Raw genomic sequence first — 21910 nt, forward strand, 5'->3', positions numbered from 1 at the left:
TATCTGGAAAGATATACTAAAATGTCCATGTTGGTTATAATTATCTCTGTACAGTGGGGTTAGGGATAATTTTAACTTCTTTATTTATTTATTCATATTTGCAGCTTTGTTGATGAACATTGGTCTCATCCATTATAAAAAGGTTTTTTTTTATACTATGTGTATGATATGTGTAAGTATATAATGGTGTTACTGTAAAGATCATTATCCTGGACCTCAGAATATAAGCCTCTTGCTTAATTTCAGAGCTCCTAAGGAAGGCCCAGGAGTTTCAGGTTACAAAATGCTGAAGGAGTGAGAAGCTCCTCCTATTTCTCCCAGCCTCCTCCAACATTTAAAGCACTTCTGACTGCTTCCCAGCCCACACCCAACAGAGAAAACTATTGTGTCAAAGGGACAGCACCAAAAGGCAAAAGGAAGGTGAAGATAATAGCTGGGGATAGTAGCTGAAAAGGACATGCTCAGCACTCCAAAGAATGTAAAGAGATTTGGCTCATATGGCACTACGTTATTAAATGGTTTGGCATTGTTAAATGAGTTGGTTTTAAATGCTAAACCAAGATATCATAAACAAAGTCTGCAGCCAAGTCCGTGAAACAATTTGGCCTCTTCCAAGGAAAGGGATGAGGAGTCTGTGACTTGACTAGTGAAGTGTTTTATTAAGTTAGTGCTACTTATTTTATTGCCACTGCTACGGTGTTTCCAGCTGATTACTGACCACACTGTGAGAGCTTTCTTACCTCTTGTCCCAGTGAAGCAGTATTGATTGATCAACTTCTTGACAGAAGACCATGGCAAAGAAGGTGGCAGTGATTGGAGCTGGGGTCAGTGGCCTGGTCTCTCTGAAGTGCTGTGTGGATGAGGAACTGGAGCCCACTTGCTTTGAGCGAACGGAAGATATTGGAGGGCTGTGGAGGTTCAAAGTAAGTAAGATCTTCATGTTTCTTGAGCAGATTGTGCTTACAGATGGGCCTTATTGGGGATTTTCTAAGCAGCTTTGATCAGACTTATTTCATGCAGCTACACAGGAACTAAAGAAATAGGCTGTCATCTCTCCCAGATCACTACTATCCTACCCCAGGTGGCCAACCCAGGCATGCAAAGGACTTTTCCTTATGGATCCTGCAATTTCCAGCCCACATTCTTGTGATTCTCAAAGCCACATAGTAATATTGGAGAGCATATTACAAAACAGAAGTGACAGGAATTCTTTTCAAGATGTCACTTCCATTCCAATCACTGAGCAGGTGCTTTTTCAGAGAGTGTGCTCTTACTACTACTGACTATTTTTCTCTGACAAATAAACCATGTTTGTTTGCTTAGCTTTACTGATGACACTCTAGGGTAACTGCTGGGAAACTCTTTAAAGATATTATTGGGGTGCCAGGATGGCGCAGTACGTTAAGCGTCCAACTCTGTTTCAGCTCAGGTTGTGATCTCAGGGTCCTAAGATCGAGCCCGATATCTGGCTCCATGCTCAGCGTGGGGTCTGTTTGAGATTCTCTCTCCCTTTGCCCCTCCTGCTTGTGCTCTCTCTCTTTCTCTCAGATAAATAAATAAATCATTAAGAAAAATAAAATAAAATAAAAAGATATTATTAAATATATTCATTCAATTCATTCTATTAGCCAAATCTAAATATTGATAATGCTATCCATTCAACAGTTTTTACATAAAAATTAGAAAGATATATAGATAGACAGCTGTATAGATTCATAATTATTCTTTCCCACAGTCTTTTGAATTTAAGTACTAGCTTGCCACCTCCTCAGTGCAAGATCTTGGGCAAACTTATTTACATCCCTATGTCTTAGTTTTCTAAGTGTAACCGGGATAATAATAGAATAGTATAATTATTTCACAGTGCTGTTTTGAAGATTAAGGGAGATAATTCATGTAAAAAACTTAGAGGGCAATAAATGTTAGCTACAATAATTATATTTATATTTTATAGATAAGCAAACAGAAACTGAGGGAAGTTAAATAAGTTGATCATGGTCACACAGCTAGAGGAATTGGCATTCAAACCCAGGTCTCTATGACTTCTAAACAGCTAACCCCCTACTTATAACCATGCCCAACTTGCATTTTTGCTCAAAAAGTTTAAACAGAAGTTCCAGCTCAGAACTCCAGAGCAATAACTTTAGGATTGTGTATCAGGTACATCTAAGTGAGGGATAGAACAGGTGAGAACACTCTAGACAAAAGCAAAAGGTTTGAATATGCTAAAAGCAGATTCTGACATCAGCAGAGACCATCCAAAGAGCTCTGCCTGTAAGCCGACCAATTATGGAGAAGGCATGACATCTAGCACGTGTGCTTTGCGAGTTTGAAGTGAATTTTATGCCAAAACAGACTTTTTTGGTTTAAGGTTTTTAAGAAACCTTAGGTTTCTTAAATGTATATGACTATAAGACACACCCAGAGGGTTTTTTAAAGATACTTAACACCAAATAAATTATTTAATTAAATAAAGATACTTAACACCAGACCAGACTTCAGTAAGTAAGTAAGTGATCTTCAGTAAGATCAAAATCTTCTGAGGAGCGGAATCTGTTTTTAACATGAGTCCCAAATGAATCCTATGGTGAGACAAGTTTGCAAACAAATTGCACAAATACCGAATAAAAATCTATTCATTCAACTATACAAACACAATCAGAGCTAGTGATGGAGATGTTGATCCTTATATAGGACAGGTAACTTGCAGAGAGGAAACTGGAAAAACATCTTGAATCACATTCATTGCTTACTAACAGCTGATCATTAGAAACATTATAGCTTTTCCTGAGAGGGTGATATAATAAGGTGGTCATTCCTGTCTTAACCAAAGATGTATTTTTTGTTGTTGTTCACTCTAGGTTCACAAACAGACTCCACTGAGGTTTCTTCCCCCCCCCCCCCAGGTAGATTTTTTAACCTAAGGAAGAAATGTGAAGTTATAACAAATTAATATTTAATAATAAATTTTCACTCTTTTATTACCTGATTTGGGAGTTAATATCAAAAAGGCTAATGTCCCTTACTTGATTATCATCAATTTGGCAACAGAAGAGGTGAGAGTTATTTTGAATGATCTGGCAAAATATGATTTGATGAATTCCAGGAGGATTTCTTTCTGCCCCAAAATATTTTTCCTACACAGTTCCCAGTGTCTAATATTTCAGAATTAGAGATATCTTCCTATGAGTTAGAAAAGTTAGATTACAATTTGAATTAATTAAATCTTATTAGATATAAAATGCTTAAGTATATAATTTCCTGAAACCTGTAACAAGATCACATTTCAAACCTCTCAAAACTATATCCAATAAAGAAACATAAACAATTTTCTCAACTCAAACAAGACAAATAATCTCCCGCAATGTGAAACATACAGGATGCAAAATTTCACACAGGTGGCCACTGGAGCCATGTGAAGGTCTTGATTACCAACAGACTGGGTTGCTCAAGGGAGGAGGTACTGAAAAGGATGCTGGAGCCACCATGCCCACTCCCCCCAGAAGCTTTGCTGCTTCAGTACTCTACCATCCAGAATCAATTTTGGAAATAGGTTATTCTTTAATTTCTATATTTACACACAATCCTTCTAAGGTCACTTAATATATTTAGTGCTGACAAGTTAAAACAAAATTTAAGAATCCTTGCCCCATGCCCAGCTCAGAGTGCTGAATTCTTCCAAAAGGTTCTCCAGCAGCCCCTAGTGGCAGCTTTGGAACATGGGCAGGGTGGGTAATTAACATATTTTTAGCGTTTTTCCAGCGATGGAAAAGTACTTGCCATGCATCCTTTTTCTTCACAATACTCCTAAAAAGTAGTGTTGGGGAGCAAGAACTCCTGCCCCCTCAAAAGTCCTTCCAGCTGGACTGAGTCAGATTGACGTAAGACAGATTAACAGGAGAAAATCAAATTTAACAGATGTAGCACAGGGAATCCACATAGACGTGAATTCCAAAGACAAGCAAAATGAGATGTGTATGTCATTCTGAACTAAGGAGAAGGGGGTGTGGTTCTGGGACTTCAGAGGAAAGGAATACATTTCACAGGGCCATAAGAAGAATAGATGCTTGGTAATTAGATACTTGCCCTACCATTCAGATGGGTCACTCAGATAAAATTTATCTCTGTTAATAACCCTTACTCTGGGAAATACCCACAATTTAGATTCTTCTGTGTGGTTAAGGGAGTACAAAAGTTTCTCTTGAGCCCATCAGGTCTCAAGTGCTTCCAGCTCAAAATAATCCTCATGCCAAAGTGGCACGTTTGGGGCGGGGGGCTGTCCTGAACCCCTTCAGTAGGTATTATGATTATCCTCAAGGACATGTGAAAAGGAAGCTGAGATCTGGAATGAACAACTTGTCCAGGGGAACATAGGTGGTGGAAAAAGCACAAAAATGAAGGTCTGTAAGATACCTGAACCCACGTAGTTGATCATCTTACTGAGGTGTTAAGAGAGGAAAGCATGATCTTCCTTTAGCCACTAATCTCTGCCTCTTTCATTGTTCCTGACACCTGCATTCACAGGAAAGTTACCAATATACATTGGTTTTTTGCTTGTTTGTTTTTTACATTTGGATATAAATATATCTTTTCCTAGCTATGTATACTCAATTATTTTAATTAATCTTCATATAATAGTCTCTAAATATCTCTCCATCTTGGTTTCCTTCCTCTAGATTCAATCTGAAATTTTACTTTCTCTCTTAAAATGTGACTCCCACAAGATCCAATATTCCAAACCAATTTATTTTTATAACATATATATTTTTCAGAACTAAAGAGGTGCTTGGCATTGCTTCAGAGCAATGGAGAATGAATTGGACACAATCACGGCCCTCAAAGAATTTATAATCAACTGCTCTAACCTTTATGACTGACGCTTCACTTGGCCTGGATGGTCTGGCTCCTACTAAAACAAATTTAATGTTGCATTAGCTTTTTCTGCATTTGCAAAATTAAAGCTATCATTCATATTATTTTCACATGAATTATATCATTTTATACTCACAATACTCTTTTACATTATTTATTATTAATTTCAACTTAAATATAAGAAAACCAAGGGTAAATGGCTTACCCATAGTGACTAATAAATGGTGGTTGATAGGTCTTAGAAGTAGCCACAATAGTGAGATTAAATATACATAAGTTCTCCATCATGCTTTGTCTCACATAACTCCAATCATTTATATTGAGTTTGAGATCAATTAAAAGTTCTAGATCTTGGGATGTCTGGGTAGCTCAGTTGGTTAAGTATCTGCTTTCGGCTTGGGTCATGATCCTATGGTCCTGAGATTGAGTCCCACATCGGGCTCCTTGCTCAAAAAAAAGCCTCCTGCTGCTTCCCCTGCTTGTGCTTTCTCTCTCTCTCTCTCTCTGACAAATAAATAAAATCTTTTTTTAAAAAAAGTTCTGGGTCTTTTTTATTTGAACCATTGATGACCCGGGTCACTATTATTCTATCCTTATGAAACTGAATTTTTAATCCAGTTTATAGGAAATCACATTTGTGAATGTTAAACAGTATTTTGTTGGTTTTATCCTTGGTCAAGAAATGTTTATTTGAAATTTCAATTCTGTCTATTCTATTTCAATTCTTTCAATTCTATGCTTTGGGTACACACAAATTTGATCACCTGTATTTGTGTCCATCAAAACTATTGACTTAAATGTTGAAAATAGGAAGATAAAAATGTGAAACAGACACCTGGGGTAGCACCAAATGGAACTTCCCACATGATACCATCTCTGCACTGACCTGAACATGCACTCCTGTTTATCTTTCCTATGGCTCACAGTCTCTCTTTTGTTTCAAACAGCTTGTTCTTTTTCTTTTTTAAGATTTTATTTATTTGTCCAATAGAGAGAGAGCACGCGCACACAAGCAGAAGGAGTGGCAGGCAGAGAGAGAAGCAGGCTCCCCGCTGAGCAGGGAGCCTGACGTGGGGCCCATCCCAGGACCCTGGGATCATGACCTGAGCTGAAGGCAGATGCTTAACCGACTGAGAACACCCACAAACAGCTTGTTCTTTTTAACAGCACATTCTGTTCACTTGAAGTTTAGCATTATACAGGACCAGTGTAGGCACAGAAAAGTTTCCCCTTCTTCCCTTCTAGGTTCTTTGTCTGGTCTAGTAATCAAACTGATATAAGACAGAGTAACAGGAGGAAAAGGAACAAACATTTAATAACATGTCTATCTCTTCTGTACATGGGAGAGACCCAGGAAAACTGAGCAACTCCCTGAAGTGGCCATCACTTTAAATACCATCTTCAGCTAAAGACAAAAGATGTTGAGGGTGGGGAGTCAGTTACAGAAGGTGACCAGGAAAAGCAGTAAGTAAGGGTAAGGTTGTTGTGCAGATTTAAGTCATTGCCTTCTCCTTTGATAAGAGTTTCTAGAGATTGACTCACCCCCTTCATCCTGGTACTTTGAGGGGACACCCTTACAAGTGGAGATTTCCCTTCTACATGTAAGTATCTCTTACAGAAGGGTAACTTCTACTCAGTCTTCAGAGCTTCCCCTGTGGCAGCTGTTTCTTAAAAATAACAGACACATGAAAAAATGCTCCACATCACTTCCCATCAGGGAAATACAAATCAAAACCACAATGAGATACCACCTTACACCAATAGAATGGCTAAAATTTACAAAACAGGAAACAACAAATGCTGGCGAGGATGCAGAGAAAGGGGAACCCTCTTACACTGTTGGTGGGAATGCAAGCTGGTGCAGCCACTTTGGAAAACAGTATGAAGGTTCCTCAAAAAGTTGAAAATGGAGCTACACTATGACCCAGCAAATGCACTACTGGGTATTTACCCCAAAGATACAGATGTAGTGAAAGAAGGGGCACATGCACCCCAATGTTCATAGCAGCAATGTCTGCAATAGCTAAAATGTGGAAGGAGCTGAGATGTCCTTCAACAGATGAATGGATAAAGATGCTGTGGTTCATATATACAATGGAATATTACTCAGCCATCAGAAAGGATGAATACCCACCATTTACATCAATGTGGATGGAACTGGAGGGTATTATGCTGAGTGAAATAAGCCAGTCAGAGAAAGATAATTATCATATGGTTTCACTTATATGTGGAACATAAGGAATAGTGCAAGGGACAATATGGGATGGGAGGGAAAACTGAATGTGAAGAAATCAGAGAGGGAGAGAAACCATGAGAGACTCTTCACTCCGGGAAACAAACTGAGGGTTGCGGAAAGGGAAGTGGGTGGGGGGATGGGGTTAACTGGGTGATGGGCATGAAAGAAGGCATGTGATGTGATGAGCACTGGGTGTTATACGCAACTAATGAATCATTGAACATTTTATCAAAAACTAATGATGCACTATATGCTGGCTAATTGAATTTAAATAAAAATAAATAAACCAGTTTAAAATAATCCCCATGCTAAACAGACATATTCTAGGGTGGCAAACTCTGCTCCTCTTCATTGGTTTAGAACAGCCATTTGCTCTCCAGAAGAGATAACCGCCTTTCCCTTGTTTTACTTTTGGGCATTCCCTTAGGTAAATTTAACCCAAGAATCTATCACAGCATAATTCAATATAATTTAGGCATTTGTACCTTGCTGCCCATTTAATGGAAGCAAGTTTAACATATTAGATATTTGTAACTTTCCAGGCAATGAAATATAAAATACTATGCATGGTCCTTAATTAAGCCTATTCACCAGTAGTTTAAGATATACATTGGTTAACTTGCCATAATACTTTTAAAGAAGTAATGTTTGCATGTAATAGAACAGAAAAAAGTTTATAGCATACTACTAGCAAAACATTTACTTATTCCCACTATGCTACTGAATGTCCATTTTAGTATCATTAAGCCCTATTTGCAGTGATGAAAAATGCTTCTGGTTAACATCACATATTCTTTCATTCTTTCAACATATTAAATGATTTTGTACAATATCCCAGGCATATGCTAGGTACTGTTGACCTTAAAAATAAAATAAGATTTTACCAGCAAACGATGGGTTTGCACAGGAATAAAAGAGAATTGCAATCTGGGACAAACAAGCTGTGGCAAAATCATAGGCAAGTCAGGGAAAAAAGTAAAGGGATTTTTTTTTTTAGGGAGAAAAGGGGTAAGTTGGGAAGACTGTTATAAACTAAAAGTCCATTGGAGTAAACTGGGAATTTGGGGTATGGTAGCTTCTCATTGGCTGAGCTGTTTCCCAGAAGGATGAGGAAAGCATCTCTTCCTCCAGATGGAAGAGTAGAGTAGTATCCATGTGCAAGGTCAAGCCCATCTCTTCCTGCTGGGTCTGCAACTGACAACAAGTGTTGGGGCCAAAACCTCCCAACTCCATTTTAGTGAGGTTTTCTGTTGCTAATTTTCACAGTACTAAAAATGCACAGCACTCCCACAGTCTCAGGGCTTATAGTTCATGAGAGGAAATACTAAAGAAAATCCATATCAGAGTCAATTTTGTAAGGGTTCTTACACTAAATGTTATGGAAAGCACAGAATCTCATGCAGTACAGAATAGGGCAAGCTTCCTAGAGGGTGTAATGCTTTCATTTGTCTTGACAATAAGCAGAGATCAGGCATGTGAATATGGAGAAAGAGTGTTCTAGGTAGAGTGAGTGGCATGTGCAAAAATACAGAAGCTCAAGAAGCCTGACACACTTAGAGAAGATAAAGTCACGTGATACAGCTAGAATGAAGGATGCAGACTGGTGGGTGGTAACTGATGGGGCTAGAGAAGATAGCCAGGGTCTCATCATGAGAAATGTGTGTCCCATGCCAAGGAGTATACTCTTTACCCTGAAGGCAGTAAAGAAAGAGAGCAATATTGGGGTCAGGGAGTTTAACTGGGGGTCACTATTGATGATCAAAGCCAGAGATCTAGAGATACCAGCCTAATGGAGAGAGAGCAGAATGCAGTGATGGTCTAATAAATGTGGTGGTTCCCCATGTTCATATGCATAAGAATCAGCAGGGGAGCACTTCTAAAATACAGATGTCTGGACCCAAACCAGACCTACTTGGACTTTATATTTTTTTTCAAAGCTCCCCTGAATTCTTATAATGCAACTGGTCCCCTGAATGGCATTTGGGAACCACAATTTTATCCCAAACTGTAGGACAAGAACATAAAAATAGTTTGTCTTACTCATTTCAAACAATGGAGCAGATAGATATAAGGTCCACCTGAAAGAGTAAAAATTTGGAATGATAGAATATTTTTAAAGAAATACAATTTTATTATTTCCAACTGCTTAAGTAACTAGCCATGTGAACAAAATATTGATTGGTAGAGGTCAATATAATAATGCTTCACAATGAAAATGACTAATTAGTAAGTTTTTGTAATTCACATTTGTAATAAGGTAATCTATCTTTGCTATATAAGCTTGCTCCCTCTAGTAGATTAAATATTACCCTTATAATCTTTCTCTTTTTTTTAAGATTTTATTCATTTATTTGACAGAGAGAGACACAGCAAGAGAGAGAACACAAGCAGGGGGAGTGGGAGATGGAGAAGCAGGCTTCCCACCAAGCAGGGAGCCCGATGCAGGGCTCGATCCCATGACCCTGGGATCATGACCTGAGCAGAAGGCAGACGCCTAACAACTGAGCCACTCAGGTGCCTCACCCTTATAATCTTTCTTAAACTTAGATTAGTCTTCACAACCTTTTTATTTTTATAGAGTCAAAGATAAACTTCAGTCCAACCTTTGATCAAAAGATCATAAATTCTAAATCAGTGCTGTCTGAACTAACTTGATTTTGCTATATAGTCCTCTGATATTCAGAAAATTCCATATTAGGAAAATACTTTATCATATGATCATTTATTTTAAACAGATAAATTGTAGCATATTCTGTCTGCTAGGAAATTCAGACTATCAGTATTTGTGCTTAAATGTATATTTTTAAAGTTGGCTCCACGCTGGGTGTGGAGCCCAATGTGGGGCTTGAACTCAAGACCCTGAGATCAAGACCTGAGCTGAAACCAAGAGTCAGACACTTAAAAAAAAAAAAAAAGAGTCAGACACTGAGCCACCCAGACACCCTGGCACTGCTTATATTTTAAATTATGTATGTGAGTTACATTTATCTATTTTGAAAGCTGTGTCTTCCTCTTTTTGGCTTGTCATCTTATTCTGTCTACACCTTTCCGTCCTAAAAGTCCAAATGCATTTTTATTCAATGTAGTAATAAGCTCCCTAGAGATAGAAACTGTGTGTCCTGTTTTTGTCCCTAACTCCAAGCTCAGGGCCTGGACAAGAGAGATGATTGATATGTAATTGTTTATTAATAAGAATCATTCTTCCTTTATTACCCTCAGCAAACCCCAGTTTTACCCAGATTTATCTAAACACATAGACATCTGCTTCAGCCAACATAGGAAGAAGTACATATAGAAATAAAGCTTTTTTTAACAGCTGTATACCAATCAACCATAATTAAGATTATTACATGATCTTCAGGAAAGAAATTTGTGATGTCACCATCAATTATTGACAAATTACACCAGTACAACTCCCAGAGGAGAGTCTTGCCTGGACTCTGAAATTACTATAGGAGCTCAGACATCAGAACCAGTTCTCATCACTCCAAGTGCCCTTAAAAGTGACCTGACAGAGGAGCCAACCACATTTCAAAGCCACTTTATTGGTGCTTGAAAAAACTAACATATTGGCTACAGTACAACAATCTTAGTTTAGCTATTCCAAATCTATGACTGGTTTAGTAAGATTAACCCTGATGACCTATAATCCTAGCAACAGAGGCAAACATGTGTTGAGCACTTATTTGAAGTCAGGCTTTGTGCTAAGCACTTTGTCTAATCTCAGCCTGATAACAATTGTTCAATGTTGTAATTATTAATGAACCCCATTTTACAGGAGAAACTGAGGAAATTGACTTAAGTGACTTGCCCATGGCTATAAAGTCATTAAGGGTGGTAGAATCAGGATATAAACCCCATCTGACACCAGGGCTCTCACGTTTAACTCTACTCTGTACTACTTATAAAATTACCTGGTCTTGAGAAAAAAAATTGGTATTTCTTTGCCTCATGAAATACAGTTGACCCTTGAGCATCACAAGGGTTGGGGCGCTGAACCCCACACAGTTGAAAATCTATGTATAACTTTTGGCTCCCCCAGAACATAACTACTAATAGCCTACTGTTGACCAGAAGCCCTACCGATAACATAAACAGTTGATTAACACATACCTTGTATGTTATGTGTATTATATACTGTATTCTTACACTAAAGCAAGCTAGAGAAAAGAAATGTTTTTAGAAAATCCTAAGTACTGTGAAACACCCAAGTATAAGTGAACCCACGCAGTTCAAACCCATGTTGTTTGAGGGTCAACTGTATTTCCAAGTTTGAGAATTTGGTTGGGTAGGGAAGTCAGGCACTTAGTCTTATCAAGGACATTGTATTCGACCACGTTGAAACATCCAGAAATAGTTTACATATCAGTATGACTCTAGTATTATGCAATTTGAAGCTCCTGCCTTCCGCATTCCTTCTATCTCTCTTTCTCATTCATTCACTCATCCATTCATTCATCCATGCCTACCATAGGCCAAGATGAGGCCTTTTGAACATGAACAGGAGCAATGCCTTTAACTTTCCTAGTCCAGAATCAAGGCTGCGATGATACTGTTGTTACAATTTCAGGAGAATCCTTATAAACAAAGACTTATTTAGCAAGTATTCTACATACCGCTCTTAAATGACATAATCTGAGTACAAACATTGTTTTAGCTTTGGTACCTCATATTGGTACTAATAATCTTGAACTTAGCACATAGTGAGGCCCAATGCATATAAAAACTTTGCTGATAAAAGAGGTGAGATCCCATGGTTTACTCTTTTTTAAGGCTTTGAGATCAGGGTCAGCCAGCTTTCTAGGTGATTAGAGTTCAGTGTGGTGTTAACTGTGTGTAAGTGTTTGAATGCTAAGGGAGTTTCCATTAAAATATGAAGGGGTTTCCCTCTCATACACAAGGATACAATGACCTTGAACTCTGGATGAATAAATCATGGTATTTTAATTTTCAACCACTAGCCTCAAATTGCTCAGAAGCATTTACTGAGGATTTCTTGGGTGGCATTATTTAAATTTTCTTATGCAAGCCTCTCTGATAACCTGCTGATTTCAGTGTGCTTAGAGGAAATTATAAACTCAACCATATTATGAGCTACCTCCAGTTTTACCAAAGCATACTCACCAACATTTATATTCAAGTTTAAGATCGATTGGTACTAATGCTTTCACTTTTATCACTTGAGGAAGGTGATTTGCATAAAGCATAAAATGAAGGTAGGGCATTCAAATTAAGATGTGAAAACTACCTGCCCCCAGAAGTATTCATTTTTTTAAAAGATTTTATTTATTTATTAGAGAGAGAGAAAAAGAGACAGAGCATGAGCATGAGCAGGGGGGGAGGAGGCAGAAGGAGAAGCAGATTCCCCGCTGAGCAGGGAACCCAACAGGGCTCAATCCCAGGATCCTGAGATCATGACCTGAGCCAAATGCAGAGGCTAAACTGACTGAGCCACAGAGGTGCCCCAGAAGTATTCATTTTAATTGAAATTCTCCATTATGTTTTCTGACCAGTGCCCCAGAATTTTATTCGTTCCTAAAGGAAGGTGGATATAGTCTCCCCAGGGGGATTTTTGGAATGGGTCTAATTGTCACAATGGCTGGCATTAAATAGGTAGAGACCTGGGATGCTAAATATCCTGCAATGTGCCAAAAGGAGGATTGTCCCCACTCCCATTCCCACCAATGGTAATAGCCCCTCCAGGGAGCAACACTGGAGGGCCCTAACTGGGCCCTATCTCATGGGATGATGATGTTATACCCCATCACCCAGACACTGCCATCATGCTACAACAATGAAAGAGAATCACATCTCCCAAGGGTTAGATTTGGAAAAAGTGTAAAACACTAAGGGATTGTTATAAATGCAACATGATTATCATTCTTTTTTATTTGATTCTTCAGGAAAATGTTGAAGATGGCCGAGCAAGTATCTATCAATCTGTCATCACCAACACCAGCAAAGAAATGCCTTGTTTCAGTGACTTTCCAATGCCTGAAGACTTTCCAAACTTCCTGCACAATTCTAAGCTCCTGGAATATTTCAGAATTTTTGCCAGAAAGTTTGATCTTCTAAAATATATTCAGTTCCAGGTATTGTATTTTGGGGAGAATGGTTTTCTCTACATGGGTTCAGCTCACATTTAAATAGAGAAGTTACTCTAGTAATGAAAGAAATTGTGAATAAAACCAAGTGTTCCAATCCAATTCTTTCCTGGAAGATAAGAGCATGATAGAAGACCTAAAAGGTAGTGATATTAAAGATTATGTACACATTAGCGAAGAGAAAAATCACCTGTTAAAACTAAGGGTTTGAATAATGATGATATTGATGAAACTGCAATTAAGCTAATACCTATAACCACTGCAGACTCCTAGCCTCATTTCCCTTGAAAGCACAGAAGAAAAAAATCAAACTACTATTTCATTTCCTGATCTTCTCTGTAGAAATGGAATTTCTAAGAAAAAAATGTACTAAATAAGCTCACAGTTCTCCATTTCATAAGCCTGTAGAAACTATTTTTGGTATTTGGGGGCGGGGGGTGGGCATGGTGCATTCTCTAGCAACATAAGGATGGCAGGATCATTTTGAAATACAATTATAACTACCTTTCCTGTGTTACCTCAAAAACAAATAATCAACAAGAAAACAATATTCTCACTAAATATGCTGAATTTTTATCAATAACCTACACTCTGAAAACTAGTAACTGTGCTTAGTAAATAAAATTAAATTATATCTCTGAATAAATATTAGTGAGTTAAAATTTTTTTTTAATTTAAATTCAATTTAGTTCAGGGGTAGAATTTAGTGATTGATCAGTTGCATATAACATCCAGTGTTCCTTACATCAAGTGCCCTCCTTAATTCCCATCACCTAATTACCCCATGTCCCCACCTACCTCCCTTCCAGCAACTCTCAGTTTGTTACCTATGGTTAAGAGTATCTTATGGTTTTTCTCCCTCTCTGTTTTTATCTTATTTTATTTTTCCTCCCCTTCCTCGATGTTCATCTGTTTTGTTTCTTAAATTCCACATATGAATGAAATCATATGGTATTTGTCTTTCTCTGACTGATTTATTTCACTTAGCATAATATGCTCTAGTTCTATCCACATCACTGCAAATGGCAAGATTTCATTCTTTTTTGATGGCTGAGTAATATTGCATTGTGTGTACATAACTACATCTTCTTTATCCTTTCATCTGTCAATGGACATCTGGGCTCTTTCCATAGTTTGGCTATTATGGACATTGCTGCTATAAACATTGGGGTGAATGTGCCACTTCAAATCACTATGTTTGTATCCTTTGGGTAAATACCTAGTAGTGCAATTGCTGGGTCATAGGGTAGTTCTATTTTTAACTTTTTGAGGAACCTCCATACCGTTTTCCAGAGTGGCTGCACCAGCTTGCATTTCCACCAACAGTGTAAGAGGGTTCCCCTTTCTCCACCTCCTCACCAACATTTGTTGTTTCTTGAGTTGTTAATTTTATCCATTCTGATCCCTGTGAGGTGGTATCTCACTGTGGTTTTGATTTTTATTTCCCCAATACCGAGTGATGGTGAGCATTTTTTTCATCTGTCTGTTAGCCATTTGTGTGTCTTCTTAGAGAAATGTCTGTTCATGTCTTCCGCCCATTTCTTGACTGGAGTTTTTGGGTTTTGGGTGTTGAGTTTGATAAGTTCTTTATTGATTTTGGATACTAGCCCTTTATCTGATATGTCATTTGCAAATATCTTCTCCCATTCTATTGGTTGCCTTTTAGTTTTGTTGATTATTTCCTTTGCTGTATAAAAGCTTTTAATCCTGATGAAGTCCTAATAGTTCATTTTTGCTTTTGTTTCCCTTGCCTCTGGAGATGTGTCTAGCAAGAAGTTGCTGTGTCCAAGGTCAAAGAGGTTGCTGTCTGTGTTCTCCTCTAGGATTTTGATGGATTCCTGTCTCACATTTAGGTCTTTCAGTGAACTAATTTTTTTGTAACACTTCTCATTTTCTCAGTAATTTCAGTTTTGTTCCAGGTTTGTATTATATTAATTTATAATAGCTGATTGTGGTAGAAATCTATATTTGTAAATGCCATTAAAATGTATCTAAGGTACTACATTAGAAAACTATTACCCATCTCCTGGGGGATCCATCTTATGAATAACAGATCTTTTTATACCAGAAGTAGGTCTTTGTCCATTCGATTATCAATTTATTTAACAGATATACTGCCCTCTTATGGTATGTACTTTTTATTATCTGTTCTTTGAAAGATCAGGTTAAAGTTGTAAGAGAGCTATTTCTCTTATTTATTGTATTACTGCTGTTCAGTTTCCTGGAGGTTAGAGAGGAGTTAGGGACACTCATTTCCATTATTGGTCTCTGAGTTGGTATTAGCCATAAGATGTTAGGCTGTAAAAGGTTCTGTTGCATTTCTAATAAACTCCTGAGTGAATACTGAAGGTGTTGGTTCTCAAACCATATCTTGAATAGCAATAATCCACAGTACTTTACCTAATCTACTACTCTAAACTGCAAATCTGAAATCTTTAATCTCAGCCAAAATTGCCCAGACATTTTATAGTCCTTTGCAAACTTTATGCTAATAGTCTGTATATATTTTTTTAACGGAAACAACTTCAAAAATTGCCAAACCAGCATTTTTTTTTAAATATCTGAAAATTTGAAAAGCATGTATATGGGACTCAAATACTTATAAGCAGGAGGAACATGCCATTACTCTAGAAGTGAGAAAAACTTTGCTTCTGCTTGACATTGTTTCTTAAACATCAAAGATGTAAAACCTTTATGGATACTTTTAAAAATTCATAGCCCTTCAGACAGTGAGCTACATAAAAAAAAATTAATGAACATAAATTATTTCATCCAAATGAGATCATGAACTATATTGCTAACATGATGTACTCTGTTTGAAAAATAATAACATGAACAACTACCATTCATAGGATGCTGACAATGTGCCAGACATGATGCAAAGTGCTTCACATGAAATATCTTCTCTAATACAGAGTCTGCACAGAGGTGGACACATAAAAGATTCTTAATAAATACTGACTATGTGATCATTTGAATGATGGACATGTGTTCTATATCTTGCCCAGACTTTGTGTTTCTTTTATGTCTCTCTCTCTTGAGTCCTTATTCAGTCTTTAACAGACTGGTTCCCACGGCTGAGTCTTGCACAAAGTACCATATCCTTGGTAGCTCCCCACCAAAGAAGAATGAGAAGGGGACACTTAGCAGTTTTTGCTTTAAGCAGTTTGAACTGGATTCGTATGGAACCTAAATGGAGTCACACCTTGCATTTTACCCATTCCCACTCCCAGGGTACTGTGTGAAGCCCCTGTTATGCCAGAGTAATGTTCAATTATGCCTTCTCTGTGTTTGTTCAAGACAACTGTCCTCAGTGTGAAAAAACACACGGATTTCTCATCTTCTGGCCAATGGGAGGTTGTTACCGAGAGCAACAGCAAGAAGCAAAGTGCTGTCTTTGACGCAGTTATGGTTTGCAGCGGCCATCACATCCTCCCTCACATCCCACTGGAGTCATTGCCAGGTGAGGCCTGTGGGGATTCCCAGCTTTACAGAGAGGGTGTTGTTGGGGAGGAAAAATTTTTCCTTACCTTTCAACATTCTTTGGGCTTAGTCTAAGAGTTAAATTGACATGAGACAGATTAATAAGAAAAAAATAAAATGCAACCATGCATATAGAGACTCCATAAGAATATGAAGCCCACAGGCAGTCAGGCAATTGCAGCTTACATGCCATTCTGAGCTAAAGAGAAGGATGTAGGGGCTGGGGACTACAAAGGGAAGGATGACAATTCACAGGAAGATGAAAAAGGATAAATGTTTGGTAACTAATGTTTCCTGGACCACTCAGAAACAGTGGGACACAGAGAGGAATTTTAACAGACTGCTCCTCCCTGTCCACCTCACCTAATTCTATTATACTATAGTTGTCTATGGTGACAGCTCCCTTCCTGGAGCAGATCCTCTATCTAAATTCTTTTAGGCAGTTGGGGGGAAAGTCAAAGTTTTTCTAAGCCTTCTGTTTCTTAAAAATTATTAGCCTAAAATAATCCACATGCCAAGGAGACACATTTTGAGGTGACAAATTTTGCTCCCCTACAGTGTCCAGGTATTTTATATGGAGGTTGGATTGACAAGCAGAATTAGCGACTGCAACTGGGCATAATATTAAGATCTGGACAGAGCTAGAGGGATGAAAGTCTCCACATACCATCTTTGTTTGTTGACCTCTTTGGGTCTTCATGACACCGGGACTTCAGCAACTTCCTCCAAAGTCACCAAACCTTCCCCAGAACTTCAGAGAATTTTCACCCAAATTGGTTCTCTGTTGGAGAGGCCCTTATAGCCATGTGCCTTTATCTATCCTGCCAAACACCATGACTTTTTTATGTCCTTGGAGACTTTTCCTCAGAGCCATGCTTACAGATGGGTTATTGAGGAGATTCCCTGGAAATAAGTGTTCCTACTGGACAGAGAGAAGAAGAGGAGTGCAAACAAGGGAACCCCACAACCATCTGTCCTGGTAACTCCCAGACCCTTCTCTCAGAGAGCGTACTTCCTTCTGAAGGCCCTCAGGGAAACATCTAATACAGTGGTTCACAGTCCAGGCCTCACATTCAAACCATCTGTTGAGCTTCTAACATCCTTATGACTTCCAAAGTTCAATTAGTATAGGGTAGGCTTAGATCATTTAAGGGTTACTCAAGGGATTTTAATATGCAGCCAGGTAAGGGATACCTGGATGACACAGTTGGTTAAGCCTCTCTTGGTTTCAGCTCAGGTCATGATCTCGGGGTCGTGAGGTCATGCCCCCTCCCCCCCAATCCCAACTGGGGCTCCATGCTCAGTGAAGAGCCTGCCTGAAAATCTCACTACCTCTCCTTCTGCCCCTCCCTCAAACCCCAACCCCCACTCGTGCTCTCTCTCAAATAAATAAATTTTAAAAAAAAATATGCAGCCAGGTGTGAGATCTTCTACCCTAAAGCATTGATTCTCAAAAAGAATTACCTGAAGGACTTTTAAAAAAAACTTGCAAGGCTCCACCTCTGGCATTTCCAATTCAGTAGATATGGTATCATGAAGCTGAGATTTTGCCTTTCCAACAAGTTCCCAGGTTCCAGCTAAAAATGCTGGTCAAAGGACCACACTTTGAAAACTAATGATCTAAAGGTTCTTTCAAGAAACCCACCATCAAAGACAATTATTTAATAAAGTCATATTTTCCTGGGAAAGATACAAGGAAGCTTGTCTTCAAAATGGCTTATCCAGGGGGTGGAGCAAGATGGTGGAGGAGTAGGAGACCTGGATTTCATCTGGTCTCAGGAATTCAGCTGGATAGGGATCAAACCATTCTGAACACCTACAAACTCAACAGGAGATCGAAGAAAAGAATAGCAGCAAATCTCTGAACAGAAAAGCGACCACTTTCTGGAAGGTAGAACGTGCGGAGAAGTGAATCCGAGGTGATATTCGGGAGGATAGACGGCGGGGGAGGGGCCTCCATTGGCCACTTCTGGCAAGTGATAGAGCCGTGGAACACAAAATCAGAACTTTTAGAAGTTGGCTCCGCTGACGGACGTCGCTCCGGTGGCTAAGCTGGGGGTGGAACCCTTGTGGGACAGTGTGGTCTCAGGACCCTCGGGGTCACAGAAAGACCGGGAGTGCGGCAGAGCTCCCAGGTATTGGAGTGGGAAAGCCGGCTGCAGAGACGGAGCCGAGGCACGGGCTCTCAGCTCAGGGTTGCCATAAACCGTGATCCGCACCACAGTCGGGCCACTGCTCCTCCAGCAGGGACCCAACAAGCGGCAGATCTGGGGAGACTCCCCTTCCTCCCCCGGGAGGAGCAGCGCGGGAGCGCACCACAGAGATCTGCTGGGTTTGGAGACTCCACACGGGGTCCGGTGCCAGAGATAGAAACACTCAGTCACAGGCCGGGTGAGCACGGAGTGTGGCCGGAGACCGGGGAGATGGGAGTGACTGACTGCTTTTCTCTGGGGCGCACTGAGGAGTGGGGCCCTGAGTTCTCAGCTCCTCCAGGGCAGAGATTGGGAGGCCGCCATTTTCACTCTCGTCCTCCAAAGCTGTACAGAAAGCTTGCAGGGAACAAAAGCTCCTGAGAGCAAACCCCAGCAGATTACTTAGCCCAACCGGGCAAGGGCGGGGCAGTTCCACCTCCGGCAAAGACATTTGGGAACCATGGCAACAGGCCCCTCCCCCAGAAGATCAGCGAGAACAGCCAGCCAAGACCAAGTTTACCGATCAATGAGAACGGCAGAACTCCAGCGCTAGGGGAATACTGCACATAGAATCCATGGCTTTTTTACCATGATTCTGTAGTCTTTCAAACTTAATTTTTTTTTAACTGTCTTTTTTTTTTTTTTGAACTTTTCTTTTTCCCTTTTTCAGCCAACATCTTATCAATCCCTTTTTTAAAACACATTTTCATTTTTCATTTTTAGAGTCATATTCTATCCCTTCATAGTAGTGACCCGTATTTTTGGCATATATATATAAGTTGTTCTCTCTTTAAAATTTTGAGATAGTTTCTTCTAACAGATCAAAATATACCCTAAATCTCTAGTGTATGGTTTTTTCCTACTCTCCTGCCTGATCATATTCTCTCCCTTTTTTTCTTTTCTTTTTTTTTAAATCCTCTTCTTTCTTTTTTCAACCAACTTCTTATAAATTCGTTTTATAAAATTTTTTATAATTTTCATCTTTACAGTCATATTTCATCCCTTCATCATATCAACCCTTATTTTTGTACATATATAAGTTTTTCTTTCTTTAAAATTTTGGGAGGCACTTTCTTCTAACAGACCAAAATACACCCAAAATCTAGTGTGTGGCACTGATCTATATACCACCCTGATCATATTTGATCATATTCTGGTTTTTTATTGTTTTGTTCTGTTTTCGTTTGTTTTTATCTTTATCTTTTTCTTTTTCTTTTTTTTTCTTTTTCTTTTTTCTCTCTTTCCCTTTCTTTTCCCACTGCTTCAGGTCTTTTCTGATTTGTTTAGAGTATATTTTCTGGGGACGTTGTTACCCTGCTAGCATTTTGTTCTCTCATTAATCTATTCTCCTCTGCACAAAATGACAAGACGGAAGAAATCACCTCAACAAAAAGAACAAGAGGTAGTACCGACTGCCAGGGACCTACTCAATACGGACATTAGTACGATGTCGGATCTAGAGTTCAGAATCATCAATTTAAAGATACTAGCTGGGCTTGAAAAAAGCATGGAAGTTATTAGAGAAACCTTTCTGGAGAAGTAAAAGAACTAAAATCTAACCAAGTCGAAATCAAAAAGGCTATTAATGAGGTGCAATCAAAAATGGGGGCACTAACTGCTAGGATAAATGAGGCAGAAGAAAGAATCCGTGATATAGAAGACCAAATGATGGAAAATAAAGAAGCTGAGAAAAAGAGAGCTAAACAACTACTGGATCACGAGGGCAGAATTCGAGAGATAAGCGATACCATAAGACGAAACAACATTAGAATAATTGGGATCCCAGAAGAGGAAGAAAGAGAGAGAGGGGCAGAAGGTATATTGGAGCAAATTATAGCAGAGAACTTCCCTAATTTGGGGAAGGAAACAGGCATCAAAATCCAGGAAGCACAAAGCACCCCTCTCAAAATCAATAAAAATAGGTCAACACCCTGACATCTAATAGTAAAACTTACGAGTCTCAGAGACAGAGAGAAAATCCTGAAAGCAGCTCAGGACAAGAGATATGTAACCTACAATGGTAGAAACATTAGATTGGCAACAGACTTATCCACAGAGACCTGGCAGGCCAGAAAGGACTGGCAGGATATATTCAGAGCACTAAATGAGAAAAATATGCAGCCAAGAATACTATATCCAGCTAGGCTGTCATTGAAAATTGAAGGAGAGATAAAAAGCTTCCAGGACAAACAAAAACTAAAGGAATTTGCAAACATGAAACCAGCCCTACAACAAATCTTGAAAGGGGTCCTCTAAGCAAAGAGAGAGCCTAAAAGCAGCATAGACCAGAAAGGAACACAGACAATATACAGTAACAGTCACCTTACAGGCAATACAATGGCACTAAATTCCTATCTTTCAATAGTTACCCTGAATGTAAATGGGCTAAATGCCCCAATCAAAAAACACAGACTATCAGATTGGATTAAAAAACAAGACCCATCAATACACTGTCTGCAAGAGACTCATTTTAGACCCAAAGATACCCCCAGATTGAAAGTGAGGGGGTGGAAAACCATTTACCATGCTAATGGACACCAAAAGAAAGCTGGGGTGGCAATCCTTATATCAGACAAATTAGATTTTAAACCAAAGACTGTAATGAGAGACGAGGAAGGACACTATATCCTACTTAAAGGGTCTATCCAACAAGAAGATCTAACAATTGTAAATATCTATGTCCCTAACATGGGCCAGCCAATTATATAAGGCAATTAATAACAAAAGCAAAGAAACACATCGACAACAATACAATAATAGTGGGGGACTTTAACACCCCCTCACTGAAATGGACAGATCATCTAAGCAAAAGATCAACAAGGAAATAAAGACTTTAAATGACACACTGAACCAAATGGACTTCACAGACATATTCAGAACATTCCATCCCAAAGCAATGGAATACACATTCTTCTATTCAAAATCTTTGGGATGAAGCAAAGGCAGTCCTAAGAGGAAAGTATATAGCAATATAAGCCTTTCTCAAAAAACAAGAAAGGTCTCAAGTACACAACCTAACCCTA

General features: G+C 38.9%; 1 protein-coding gene across 2 annotated transcripts in view; it reads left to right on the forward strand.

Moving 5' to 3' along the window:
• Window positions 1-379: 379 nt before the first annotated feature.
• Window positions 380-21910, forward strand: part of FMO2 (flavin containing dimethylaniline monoxygenase 2) — a 34949-nt gene continuing 13418 nt past the window's right edge. Inside the window, exons 1-3 of one of the 2 annotated variants that reach the window (XM_078077945.1) lie at window positions 380-923; window positions 13012-13200; window positions 16513-16675. In XM_078077945.1, the coding sequence (XP_077934071.1) occupies window positions 792-923; window positions 13012-13200; window positions 16513-16675 (484 nt within the window). In that variant the 5' untranslated portion in view covers window positions 380-791. Of the gene's footprint in view, window positions 924-13011; window positions 13201-16512; window positions 16676-21910 lie in introns of those variants that run through there. The other variant, XM_078077946.1, reaches the window with a different exon arrangement.

This window comes from Halichoerus grypus, chromosome 7, assembly GCF_964656455.1.
Source record: "Halichoerus grypus chromosome 7, mHalGry1.hap1.1, whole genome shotgun sequence".
NCBI lineage: Eukaryota > Metazoa > Chordata > Mammalia > Carnivora > Phocidae > Halichoerus > Halichoerus grypus.